The sequence below is a fragment of the Zootoca vivipara genome, chromosome 1 (genome assembly GCF_963506605.1).
Source record: "Zootoca vivipara chromosome 1, rZooViv1.1, whole genome shotgun sequence".
Lineage (NCBI taxonomy): Eukaryota > Metazoa > Chordata > Lepidosauria > Squamata > Lacertidae > Zootoca > Zootoca vivipara.
This window is the reverse complement of record NC_083276.1, coordinates 90,319,354-90,332,288: the sequence shown is the minus strand read 5'-3', so window position 1 is coordinate 90,332,288 and position 12,935 is coordinate 90,319,354. Positions and strand designations below refer to the sequence as shown.

The following is a 12,935-nucleotide window of genomic DNA, read 5'->3' as shown; positions in this document are numbered from 1 at the left end:
GAATGTTGAAGGCTGCAGGAAGCATATTTCTGGCATGAAACAGACTAGTTTTTCTCCAGAGAATACCCTGAATGACTCTATGCTTGAAGTGATCTTAGTATACCTAGGTATTATTATTATTACCTTTGTATCCCACCTTTCCTCCAAGGAGCTCAAGGTGGTATACATATATATATCCTCATGGCAGCCCTGTGAGATAGGGTAGGCTGAGACTGGTGACTCCCCCAAGGCCACACAGTAAGCTTTGTGTCTGAGTGGGGGGGGGGCGGGGATTCAAACACTGGTCTCCCGGATCCTTGTCCAGCACTCTACCCACAACACCACGCCGGCTTCTACGTGTCCTCCTGTGTTCTTGATTGGTTTGCATGTTGCATTCTTCCAGCGGAAATCTTGTCAGCATGAGTCAGTAGTGCCACCACCGAATCTGCGTCAACTTTTGTGGGTATATTTGTTTATTCAGTTACTGCTTTTCCTGTACCTAATCTTACAATAACGTCAATCATTATTTTTTTAATTTCCTCAGTTTAATTTGTAGACTACGACCCATTGATGTTCCTTTCAATTGGTTTAGTCTGCACTGCAGCGTTAGACTGTGACTGTCTAATTTTATTTGGCAGCATCTAAGTAGTTATGACACCTAGAGTGCACAAAGCCTTACCATGGTCAGTTTCTGCATTATTATTATTATTAATTTTTTTCCCAGCCACTCTGGGCGGCTTCCAACAGAAAAATAAAATACATAAATCTATTAAACATTAAAAGCCTCCCTAAACAGGGCTGCCTTCAGATGTCTTCTAAAAGTCTGGTAGTTGTTGTTCTCTTTGACATCAGATGGGAGGGTGTTCCACAGGGTGGGTGCCACTACCAAGAAGGCCCTCTGCCTGGTTCCCTGCAACTTGACTTTTCGCAATGAGGGAACCGCCAGAAGGCCCTCGGTGCTGGACCTCAAGTGTCTGGGCAGAACAATGGGGGTGGAGACGCTCCTTCAGGTATACTGGACGGAGGCCATTTAGGGCAATTAAAGGTCAGCACCAACACTTTGAATTGTGATCAGAAACGAACTGGGAGCCAATGGAGATCTTTCAAGACTGGTGTTATGTGGTCTCGGCGGCCGCTCCCAGTCACCAGTCTAGCTGCCGCATTCTGGATTAGTTGTAGTTTCCGGGTCACCTTCAAAGGTACCCCCAGATAGAGCGCATTGCAGTAGTCCAAGCGGAGATAACCAGAGCATGCACCACTCTGGTGAGACAGTCTGCAGGCAGGTAGGGTCTCAGCCTGCGTACCAGATGGAGCTGATAGACAGCTGCCCTGGACACAGAATTGACCTGGGCCTCCATGGACAGCTGTGAGTCCAAAATGACTTCCAGGCTGAGCCCATGGTCCTTCAGGGGCACAGTTACACCATTCAGGACCAGGTAGTCCTCCACATCTGCCCGCCTCCTGTCCCCCACAAACAGTACTTCTGTCTTGTCAGGATTCAACCTCAATCTGTTAGCCGCCATCCATCCTCCAACTGCCTCCAGGCACTCACACAGGACCTTCGCCGCCTTCACTGGTTCTGATTTGAAAGAGAGGTAGAGCTGGGTATCATCCGCATACTGATGAACACCCAGCCCAAACCCCCTGATGCTCTCTCCCAGTGGCTGCATGTAGATGTTAAAAAGCATGGGGGAGAGGACAGAACCCTGAGGCACCCCACAAGTGAGAGCCCAGGGGTCTGAACAGTCATCCCCCACCACCACTTTCTGAACACAGCCCAGGAGGAAGGAGCGGAACCACTGTATAACAGTGCCCCCAGCTCCCAACCCCTCTAGACGGTCCAGAAGGATGTTATGGTCGATGGTGTCAAAAGCCGCTGAGAGATCCATCAGGACTAGGAAACAGCTCTCACCTTTGTCCCTAGCCTGCCGGAGATCATCAACCAGTGCGACCAGGGCAGTTTCAGTCCCATGATGAGGCCTGAATCTCTACTGCAAGGGATCCAAATGGTCCGCTTCTTCCAGGCGTGCCTGGAGTTGTTCAGCAACCACTCGCTCAGTCACCTTGCCCAAGAATGGAAGATTTGAGACAGGGCGATAGTTGGCCATATTGGCCACATCTAGAGATGGTTTTTTTAATAACCGCGTCTTCCAGCGGGTCTGGGAAGGCTCCCTCATGGAGAGAAGCATTCACCAACCCGCGAAGCCCATCGCCCAGCCCTTCCCAGCTACCTTTTATAAGCCAGGATGGGCAAGGATCAAGGAGACAGGTGGCTGGTTTCACTCGTCCAAGCAGCCTGTCTACATCCTCGGAGGTAGCAGATTGGAATTGATCCCACGCAACTTGACTAGACAGACCTCTAGCACTCCCCCGCCCTGGCCCTGCTCCCACGGTGGAGTCTACCTCTTCCAGAATCTCAGCGACTTTATCTGCAATTTTTTTTTGCAAAATCGTTGCAGGAGATCATGTGGCCCGTACTGTGCCCTGATGGAGCAGGTGGTTCCACTAAACTGCGAACCACTTGAAAAAGTCTCCTGCTGGTGTTTTCTGCAGATGCAATAGAGGCGGTGAAGAAAGTCTTCTTTGCTGTCGCTACCGCCACTTGGTAGGCTCGACATTGAGCTCTAACCCATGTCCGGTCAGATTCAGAATGAGTTATCCGCCACCGGCACTCTAGCCGTCTCAGCGATTGTTTCTTCACCCTCAGATCCATGGAAAACCACAGGGCTGTCCGGGCTCCATGCAATCGGAGAGGGCGCTTCGGATTATGCAATGCCTGCATTTCCACAAGCACCTTTTTATTTAAGAAGAACTTGTGGGCCCAGTATTAGAGAAATACAGAAGCAAAGAAAAGTGGTTCACAAACAAACTAGTGCTGTATTACTTCTGCTGGTTTAGAGAATTACATTTTGACAGTGCCCCCCCCCCCCAGCAATATACTAATTGGATTTCTTCAGTATTTTTTAAAAAAACAAAACAGTAGAGCACACACTCGAGTGAAAAGACCTCAAGCTTCTCTTTCTTCCCTTCTATACTTAGTGCATGGGCAGGCAATTTCGGAGGCAGACCCATTCACACAACCGGCAGCCTTTGCAAGATCTCTCATATACACACTTGTGTTAATGAACCATAATGGGTGAAATCCAACGCATGTCTTCCCCCGCAGCCCCCCTTCTTCCTCCCCAAATCTGCTACGGAAGGAGGAGAAAATATAACAGAAGTCCTGTTGTGCAACCAGGCTTCTGTTGTGCAAATGGGAGTGTTGGGAATAATACTGGATGTCACAAATTAAATGTGCTGAAAGCATTATGGGATTATTTGTCAGCAGGTGGAGCTATTGCCATAACGATCTCTGCTGTAAGAAGCAGTCTGGTTAAACAAATGACCGAAATGTGTGTGTGTGTGTTCGTTCGTTCGTTCATGGTACTTGTGTACTCTGGTAGTATAGGCCTCTCAAACAGGTTTACATGAAGTTTTAAAACAAGTCTATCAACCGTGCAACACACTTAAAAGGTAGGTGGCAGAAAAGGAAGCAAACTAAAAGCCTGATGAAACTGAAAAAGGTAGGGGGGGTGGGGGAATCGAAAGAAAGACAACCCAAGTGAGGACTAGGAAATGTCATAACTATCTGGGGGTGGTAGCAGCCTTGTGCAGTTACCCATGTATGTATTATGATAATTCCAGCTTCAGGTGCACAGATGTTGCATTTCTGTTTAACTAACATTATTCATTTAATTCAACTGAAAGTTATACCTTGTTTTTGTAGCTAACTACACACTGCCCACTTTTGCTGAATATTACTAACTTCCCTGTTATCCCTTTCATTTTTTCCTCTAAATTTGCTTAAAGATGGTACTACCAGTAAACCTGAGGGTAAGCAGTCTCTGTGTAACTGAGGTCTGTCTCTGGCTTTTACACCAGTTCTCTGTTATCACCCAAGTGGTCCCTGATTTTCATCTGTGTTCACTGGTGCCTTTGCATGACCTCTTGCATGGTGTTCTCCTCTTACTCATGCTGATGCTGCAGAGTACCCTTCACCTTGTCTCTCAGCTCACCCTTGTCATTAGGCATAATACTTAGTGGAACATTTTGTTTCTGAGTAGTTCTGTGAACCTAGCCTAACGTGTCGAACACTTCATGAATATCACTGCACAACTGAGGGTTTACCTGGTTTTTGTAACTGGAAATGTTGGGCTCTTTCGTTTCCGTAGAAAAAGCTTGCTTTTTTTTTTTAAAAAAAAAGGCATAAAAAGGTTATTCTGGTTCTTAATTGTGTAGAACTAGTAACATTTTAATGGCTAATAGTTCGTTTCATTATACAGTTCCTGGCAACCTTGAAATTTATTAACTATGACTGCTTTACCTGTTACTTGATTTTCTTAATGCTTTTAAATATCTTAGATGTTTTTAATTGCTTCTAAATTTCTTAAGTATGTTTTTTTAAAAACAGTACAAATATTGTGGGACTGTTTTAAATGGTGCTGTTTTCTGTTTACCTTTTCATGGTGTTGGAAATAGTTTCATTATTGCAAAAGGTGTGATTTGTGAAATAGCACTGGAATAGAAAGGTAGAAGAAACAAAACAAAATGTTTATTGGGAAATGTAACTTTTTATTCTTTTTTAAAAAAATCTATCATATTTCTAATGGCAACTGCAAAAATGGCTGACTTTGCTGAATAGCCAGAGCCAGACTGAGCATTTGCACTGAATTCGGTTATTTTTAGACTAACCTGTAGCTTAAAGAGAAGATAATAGATGCAATGACCTTGTGAGATAGGATAGGCTAAGACTTTTAGAAGACATTTGAAGGCAGCCATATATTGGGAAGTTTTTAATGTTTGATATTTTACTACGTTTTTATGTATGCTGTAAGCTGCCCAAAGTGGCTGGGGAAACCCAGCCACATGGAGGCAGGGTATAAATAATAAAATTAGTAGTAGTAGTAAAAGCAGTAATCATGGAGTAGCCAACCTGGTGGCCTCCAGACGTTGGACTACAATTCCTGTTATTCCTGACCATTGGCTCTAGTGGCTAAGGGGGAGTAGGAGTCCAACAAAATCAGATGGTCAAATGGTCCAGAGGTGCTGGTGGGTTGGGCTCTGACGGGATGTAGCCTATGAAGGAATGGTACATCTATTGGTGTCATCTTCTGTTAATTCACACTTTCAGGGCAGCTGAAGCAGTTATGCTGATAATAGTTGAAGCAGCTTTTTCTTGTTAGTGACGGGGAGGGGGAATAGTTATAAAGTTCAGTATGGTACATTGCTCTTGCTTTCCTTGTATTATCATAGGATCATTGGAAGCTTCCTTAATACTGAGTCAGACCATTGGTTCACCTAACTTAGTATTGTCTGCAGCTCTCCCTGACTTCAGACGTGGGGCATTCCCAAACTTACCTGTAGATGTTGGGAACTGGGAGATTCTCTGTGCAAAGTAGATGCTCTACCACTGAGGTAGAGTCCTTCAGGATTTGTCAGGAAAAAAATGGATCATCATGCTTTGTGCTTACTGATTCTACTGGCCATAAATGGGCTGCAGGGATGTTTGCTAGAACATTCTTGAGACACACAGGGACTTCTTCATCCTATCTGTAAAGCAGGAATAATATTGCCTAGTCTTATTCAACAATAATTTTGAAGATTAGCCATTAACACCCAGAACCTCTTTATCTCCAATTCTCTCCCCTAATTTAGGAATGAACTTTTTTGTTTTCATTTTTCTTGTGACATTTTGATGCAAATTGTTTTGGGTATTCTGTATGTACCCTGTTAAATGCAAAGGGTTGTATCCAACATTATATGTGTGTGAGCAGAACAGGCTTCCACTTGCACAACATAAATTTTACTACCCTCTCCTCCCCACTGGAGTCCTCTGTGCGCCATCAAAATCTTCTCCAGAGGATTGTAAAAGCCTCTAGGGCAGTTTTGGGGGGCTGTAGGAAGAGAGAGAGGTGAAGTCCCATTTCATGCAACATTGGGTTGCACCTAAATATTCATTCCTGGTTTTGATATTGTGGTTTTAACCATATTTCTAACACTAGTAAAATGGGATGCCTTTACATTTTAGTACAAGTACTATTATTATTATAGATTTCTTCATCCCAATTTGAATGTGTTGGTGAGAGGATAAGATATTTAAAGCACAATCACTTGGATTAATTAACTGCTGCTTCTTTCCCCCCCTTTCCCCTAGGTCGGATCCGCACAAGGAGGCAAAGCTCTGGAAGTACCACCAGTATCACCTCATCACCTGCTGACACTCGAGGCCGCAGCCGGGCTAAAGTAGTTTCACAGTCCCAGCGTAAGAAGCCATTTAGCTTTTGTTTTGTTGAGGAGGCTAAATATTTTTTCCAGCTCATTTTCATTGCCTGTCCTCATAGAAAGCACATACTCCATTCACTCCAATCAGTTTCGTTCAGTATATATCATTTTTGTGGAACAGCCTTATCCAAGGCTAGGACCCCAATTCATTATAAAATGGTACACAGATGTAGAAATATCAGGATATTTGAGGGCTCTAGGTAATGGTTACAATCCCTGTGTACATTCCCATCCTTTTTCATTATGATCACGTAGGTTTATCTCCTAATATGTTGCTTGAATTGTTCACTTGTGTTCACACATTCATGAACTCCTTTGTGCTAAGCATGGAAGAATACTCCTTCATTAGAAGCTGCTTCTAATCTGTGGTGTCTGCCTGTCTTACTTGTAAAGGACTTTCCTACTCTTTTAAACCCAGAGGAGGTCCACTAAATCGGGCCCTGTCCATCTCTCTGGGATGTCTTGTGCAATTCACCCAGCATCAGGGGAGCATGTCTTTCGGAGAGTAGGAAGGTGGCTCTCTCTATTGTTGGGATTTTGGCTGGATTCATTGAGTGCTGACACTGTGCAGAAAGGTCTGCATCTGTGATGACTGCTGAAGAGAATAAAATTGATTCCCTGTATGTCCTAAATAATGGTAGCTGGCTCTCTGATCCTTTGTCACTGTACTGTATGATCTGTGATTACTGATCAGTTAAGGGTAAGAGCATATGATACTTGCTAATTTGCATCTTGTTAGTAACTCCCATTCCTGATCACCTGGGGCATCTCTCAATTAAGCTGACATGCTGGGTGTATGAAAATAATTCTAAAGAAGCGATAATGTAGAATGGCAGGAAATATGTGTAAAATAGTGATTAGGTGCTTTATTTGCATAAAGAGAAAAATGATGTTACATGTAGCATATTCACAAGTTTTTTGTGTTGCATGGTATGAACATTCCCACTGACCCTGACAGAATGCCAGTCCTCCTGAAGTTGTTGTTGTTGTTGTTTTTTTACATTGATTGTTAGAGCCCTAATCTTTGAATCTTGCAGTTCTTTCATTGGTTGCTTGGCAGGCCAGTCTTACTATCCTGCTTGTGAAAGTTGCAGTCCCATTATAAGGGATTGCTAGTGAGCAATATAGCTATTAGGGCTGCTCTTGGTTTCTTGTTCATTTTTGTTTTCTTACTGGTATCTTTATTTGTGTTCTAAATCCTTAACAAAATCAATACATTGTTAAGGGGATGAAGCGTTTGGGGGGTGGGGGGGATGTGCTGAAGAAGCTGGCTTTGGGATGATTGATGTGCATTACTCATGGACCCACTAGTTATCCCAGTGCAGACATGCTAATAATTTGTCTGTGACCTGCAACAGCTTTGCATGTCCTGCTACACTGCATCTAATTGCTGTGCAAGGCCAGCACTGATTAAGCCTCTGTGCTAGCATTACCATTACTTTTTAGCTTGACCTCAAGTGGTCATTTGCCAGCTCATAAGTTCAGGTAATAGCCGTCTCTGTGGACATGCTTGAAAGAAAGGCCCTGCTGTGTAATATACTGCATGGTGCAAGCAGTGATGTGTCTGTCAAAAGGCAATGGATGTTGTGTGCAACTAGCAATGCTTCTTGAACTTTGTATTGTCTCGCTTTCTCTAATTCACTCTCTGCCTGTCCTTTGGTCTGCTCTCATAATCCAGGATCCAGATCAGCTAACCCTGCTGGTGGTAAGAAACCCCTTCTTTGTTTTTCCACTCCTGTTTCCATGTCTGTGCTGTCTTTCACACTACTGTTTTTTAACTATTTTGATATTCAGGATACTTGCCCCCTTTAGTTCCCCCAGTCTAAAACGAGAATTCAGACTTGGGACTGCTTTTGGTATACACATAAGGTACTTAGAATACCTGTGCATATATAAAGACATTTCATACTTTCAGCTGCTATGATTATTAAAAACTAGGTGTTCTTTTTTTATCCATCAGCATAATTTAGGCTGTAATCCTAATCCCACTACCTGGGAGTAAACCCTGCTTAATTCAGTAGGACTTTCTTCTGACACAGCTCTGATTGGGCAGCTTAGTCTTGCTGATGCGCGTGAGATTAAGTTCAGTGTAAATTGGAAGGAAGATTTGGCATTTTTGTCTTGTACAGTACAGTAGACTATAGAGTGAAGGTCTGGTGCAGAGACCCATGTAATCAAGAGCCCAAATCTTCTGAATGTACATACAAATCAGGAATGTGGTTTTTCTATATGGTCACCAGGTAGTTTATGCATTACTCAGAAGTGGGCTCCACTATGTTCAATGGGGCTTGCTCCCTTTTAAGTGTGCTTTAGGGCTTCTGCTAAAAAGACCACGGGGCTTTTGGCCACCTCTCCAAATGTTCAAATGGAAAACAGAATGCTTTGCGAACAACCATTAATGATTCTTGGCTGGATAGAGGAGGTTTAGAAGTTCTTAAAATAATAAAAATAAAATGTTTGCAGCTTATTCAGACAACAGAAACAGCGGCACTGGTTTAAATTGTGGTTCCTAGGTTGGGAAAAACATTCTTAATTGTAGGTTCAATTAAACAAGTATGCAAGATGCCTCAAGATGTATAAAACCTACTTACTTACTAGGCATTTAAAGAAAAATTCACGATCAAAGGATCTTGCATCTAGTATGGTGAGTTCAGTTGGATTTTTATTTTTTTAACAGGAGCCCATTTCCCAGCATTGCAAAGTGCTTTTGAAACTGAAGGAACTTTTAAAAGTAGGTTGTGTGGTAACACAAGGCAGTCTGAAAGAGTTTTTAAAAGTTTTTTAAAAAATTCCACTGGGCTGCCACAAGTCCCTTGTGTGAGCTGAGCAGTTCTTTGGATCCCTTTCTGCCTTTATAAGACCATATTTCCTGGTTGGACATCAAGGGAAATTGTGCTTTAAGAAATCAGGAGGTATCCTCTAGTCTACAGCCTGGGTGTATGAGAGTAGAAAAGAATGGGGGAGGTGGAAATAGGGGGCAATTGAGCTTTTTTCATGCACAAACTGGTTTGTAGGAGTGCCTCATTATGTGCGAGCTGGGTATTTGTTTAAGGAAGGTACCTCCTCTCAATCCATCATCATTTTTGAAACGTTTTATGTGTAATTCAGAAGTGATCAGACATGTTTATTAACAAATGGGCGGCTTCTGGGTTTACTTTGCTGCTTTAATTTTGTCTTTGATATCTTTTTTAATTAAATGGAACCGGGCAGATTTAGTCATTTTGAGATAAGCTGAATATTTTTGTTTTATTTCTGTGGTTCCTGTCTAGCTGGCAGTCGGTCCAGTTCCCCTGGCAAGCTGTTGGGAAGCGCATACGGTGGACTGAGCAGTGGAACAACCAGAGGACACCCAGCGCCATCCCCTGCTGAAAAACGCAGCAAGGTCCCTCGAAGCCAGGGCTGCAGCCGAGAGACCAGTCCAAACAGGATAGGTCTAGGTAAGATTTGTATTGGGTTTGGGGCAGAAGAAAGAGACTGAAGAAATACGGCATGGTACTTGGGTTTACCACAATAGCATGATGGCTATGATGGCCTTATTTAAATGTGCACCCTAAGAACTTTATTAGTGATTTGCATTCTTTCAGAGTGATGCTAACATTTCCACAAAGGTTCTGTTGACTCCAGAATGAAGGAAAGAGGAATCTGTTGAGTGAGCACTTTGAAAAGGCAAGGCCATCTTTTCCACTAAATCAGATAATAAAACTTCCACCTAATTCAAACTAGTAGAACTTTAGGTGAAGCCACCTTAGGTGGAGATTGCCCAGGTTTAATTACAATATTCATCATAAAATAATACTTTAAAAAAACAACAACAACCAGTGGTTTACCTTCTGTTGCCACTCTCATGATTTAATTCCATCCTATCATTCCAAATGTACTGTCAAGAGCATTAAGACAGAATTTAGCTACTGCATAGTTCATGTTGATTTTGGTGAGTGCTAACATTTTCTTTCTCTACCTTCCCTTAGGAAAAAATATGTATAAATATATATCATGTTGTTGCCTCTGCTTGAAAATTGAACCTATTAGTGCACTGTTTACCATTAAAGTAACTATTCAACTTATCGTATTCTGTAGTTTCCCCTCCCCACAAATAAATGTATGTAGGACCATTGTGCATGTCCCATGGCTCAGTAAAAGCAGCTGTCCAGTTATCAGAGACATCTGATGTTCAAGCCAGGCTGCCTGCTTTCAATGTAAAAAATATGGTAGCCTTGGCAGGTTTTATTTTGAAGGTAGGAGTTCTGGTTTACATTACAATTCATCAGCATAGAATCGGGTCCTGCTGGCCAGAACTGCAATTGAGACCTCCAAATAAACTAGCAGAGTAGAACTGTAAACAGCAACTTTAAAGTCAATATCAGAATTCCAGGAGTGAACAGACTAGAGTGGACTTGGGAAAGCAGGTGGAACTGAAGGGGGACACACGTACATGGTCAGAGTTCAAGAAACAGGATAGAATGACAGGCACAGAAGGCATACAAGATCTGAGCAGAAATTTCAACCAGATTTATGAGATAGCAAGTGGGGTAAGTGAGAGAGGGAATCAAAGAAGGACATAGCTATTCTTAAGAAAATGGCAGAGGACATCAGTACCAAGCTGATAACCAGGGTAGTCATCACAATGAGAAAACTGTAATTTTGTTGAGAGTCAGTTGATCCAAGAAAATGTTTTATGCAAGCAAACTAGATTCCCATGAACCCAAATTAAGATATCTGTTCAGAGCAGAATGAACTCCAGAGTAAGGCCTGAGTCCCCTTTGGATACAGGGTCACTTTTGTTGTGGTGGTGGGGAAAATACATGTAATTGTTATTTTTGCTTATATATTACATTTTCATTTAAATACATGAAAAAATAGATTTATTTATAGACTAGCAATGAAGCAGAACTTAAAAAAACAAAATAAAAATAGCGTATCAGTCCATCTTAAAATTTGGTCAGGTAGTGGCCTTATTTAAATGTCATCTGTGAAGAATTCAGTATATAGGCAGTTTGGATGATACCAGAAAGGTGAAAATGCATGCCTGTGAATACTCTCTAATAAGCCACATCCTCTCTAAAGCCATATGGATATTTACAGTGACATGTAATCAGGTCACCCTGCATAGTACAATCCGTGCATTTTTCTCCAGCTGTTCGTTTTTGTCATGAACAGTTCACCCTTGGTGTAAAGCATTCTGCTACTCAGGCACTCTTGTTTATCTGTCTATGAACAGAACGAACTTTTTTATAGATTTGCAGATTCGTTTCTGCTTTCTCTTGCAGCATCATGAGAATCTCGTGTTACAAGCAGATCCCTATCCCTGATCATGGGCGCATTTAGGATGAAACTAATGAAGTTTAAGCTTCAGGGCCCCATAATCCCAGAGGGACCCCAGAAGCAGCTATAGTCCACGTTGCTTTAAAAAAAGTTAATCATGCATGTATATAACATTTCCCTCCCATAACTCGAAAACTATAAAGTGTCGGAATTTTTATGTTCACACCAGTGATTCTGACATGTGAGATACTTCGGCACATAAATTTTAATCAAAATCTGAGGCATAGAAGTTAATTTTTAAAAAATTGTGGTGATCTGTCATGGAGCAACCCCTAAGTTGAAGAAGATCATAGTGGTTAACTAGACCTCATTGCTGGTTGCGAAGGGCCCCGCATAACAGTTCAAACCTCGGGGCAGCAAAAATGTAGGTCTGCCACTGTCTCTGTTTGGAATCTGGTTCAGTCAGACCGCACTCCAGTTCACAATTTTATGATTCAGCCTCAGTATCCAAATCATTGTTTCACTGAGCCAGTGGACCGATTCAGAGTTTGCAATAACAGGCTGGGTTTGTGGAAGCAAATGATGCACCAGTTGTCTGGTTTTCATCTTCAGTCCGTATTCTTTATTCTCAAACTGAAGCGCTCTGTAGTGTCGTACATGACACCTTTCAGTCTTGGTGGTCTCCAGGTGCTTATTTGTGTTCTTCTCCAACAAATAACTGGATTTTGGTTATGCTATTGAATAGAAACCCAAAGGGGTAGATTCCACTTCATGTTTGAGTAGGCATGCCAGATTTTGATGAGAAAAGAACGGCAGAGAGGAGAGGGAATCCTGCAAGGGTGCCTGTAGCAATGCTGACCGATCAGGGACATTGTCACAATAGCATATTTTTTTGGTGGGTAAATGTCCTGCTTACCCTCCTTTGATATTATTTGTTCATTAATATGACAAGTCTTTGTAAAAGCCTTTTTCTTTTTTTTCTTTTTGTAAGCGGCCTTTCTTTAGTGGTTCATGGCTAAATCCTTGTTGATCTGGTTATCCCTCTAAAAGCATATCTCTTTCCCACAATGTTTCTTTCAGCCTCAGTAGTTTGGCATGATCTCTGTATGTGCAAAAGTCTAACCCTCTCTTTTTCCAACTAAGATCTTCTGTCCCTTTACCACTTAACACCAACCGGGACTGCCTGCCAGGCAGGCCTCTCAGGTGTGCTGATTTGCAACACAATAAAGCGCAACTTGGCATGCATTGCGGTTGGTCAGAGTTGGCTGCAGCCCGTGATTTTCCTTTCCTTTAAAAACAACAACACCTAATGTCAATAATGACCATAAATGTGACTTTCCTGTCTGAGCTTTGTGTCCTCATTAAACTTGTGT

General features: G+C 42.3%; 1 protein-coding gene across 3 annotated transcripts in view; it reads left to right on the top strand.

Moving 5' to 3' along the window:
* The window catches only part of CLASP1 (cytoplasmic linker associated protein 1), a 169,945-nt gene that overhangs the window by 94,443 nt on the left and 62,567 nt on the right, over window positions 1-12,935 (top strand). For all 3 annotated transcript variants that reach the window (XM_060278738.1, XM_035128785.2, XM_035128806.2), the window contains exons 20-21: window positions 6,173-6,280; window positions 9,570-9,737. In XM_060278738.1, coding sequence (XP_060134721.1) covers window positions 6,173-6,280; window positions 9,570-9,737 — 276 coding nt within the window. The remainder of the gene's footprint in view (window positions 1-6,172; window positions 6,281-9,569; window positions 9,738-12,935) is intronic.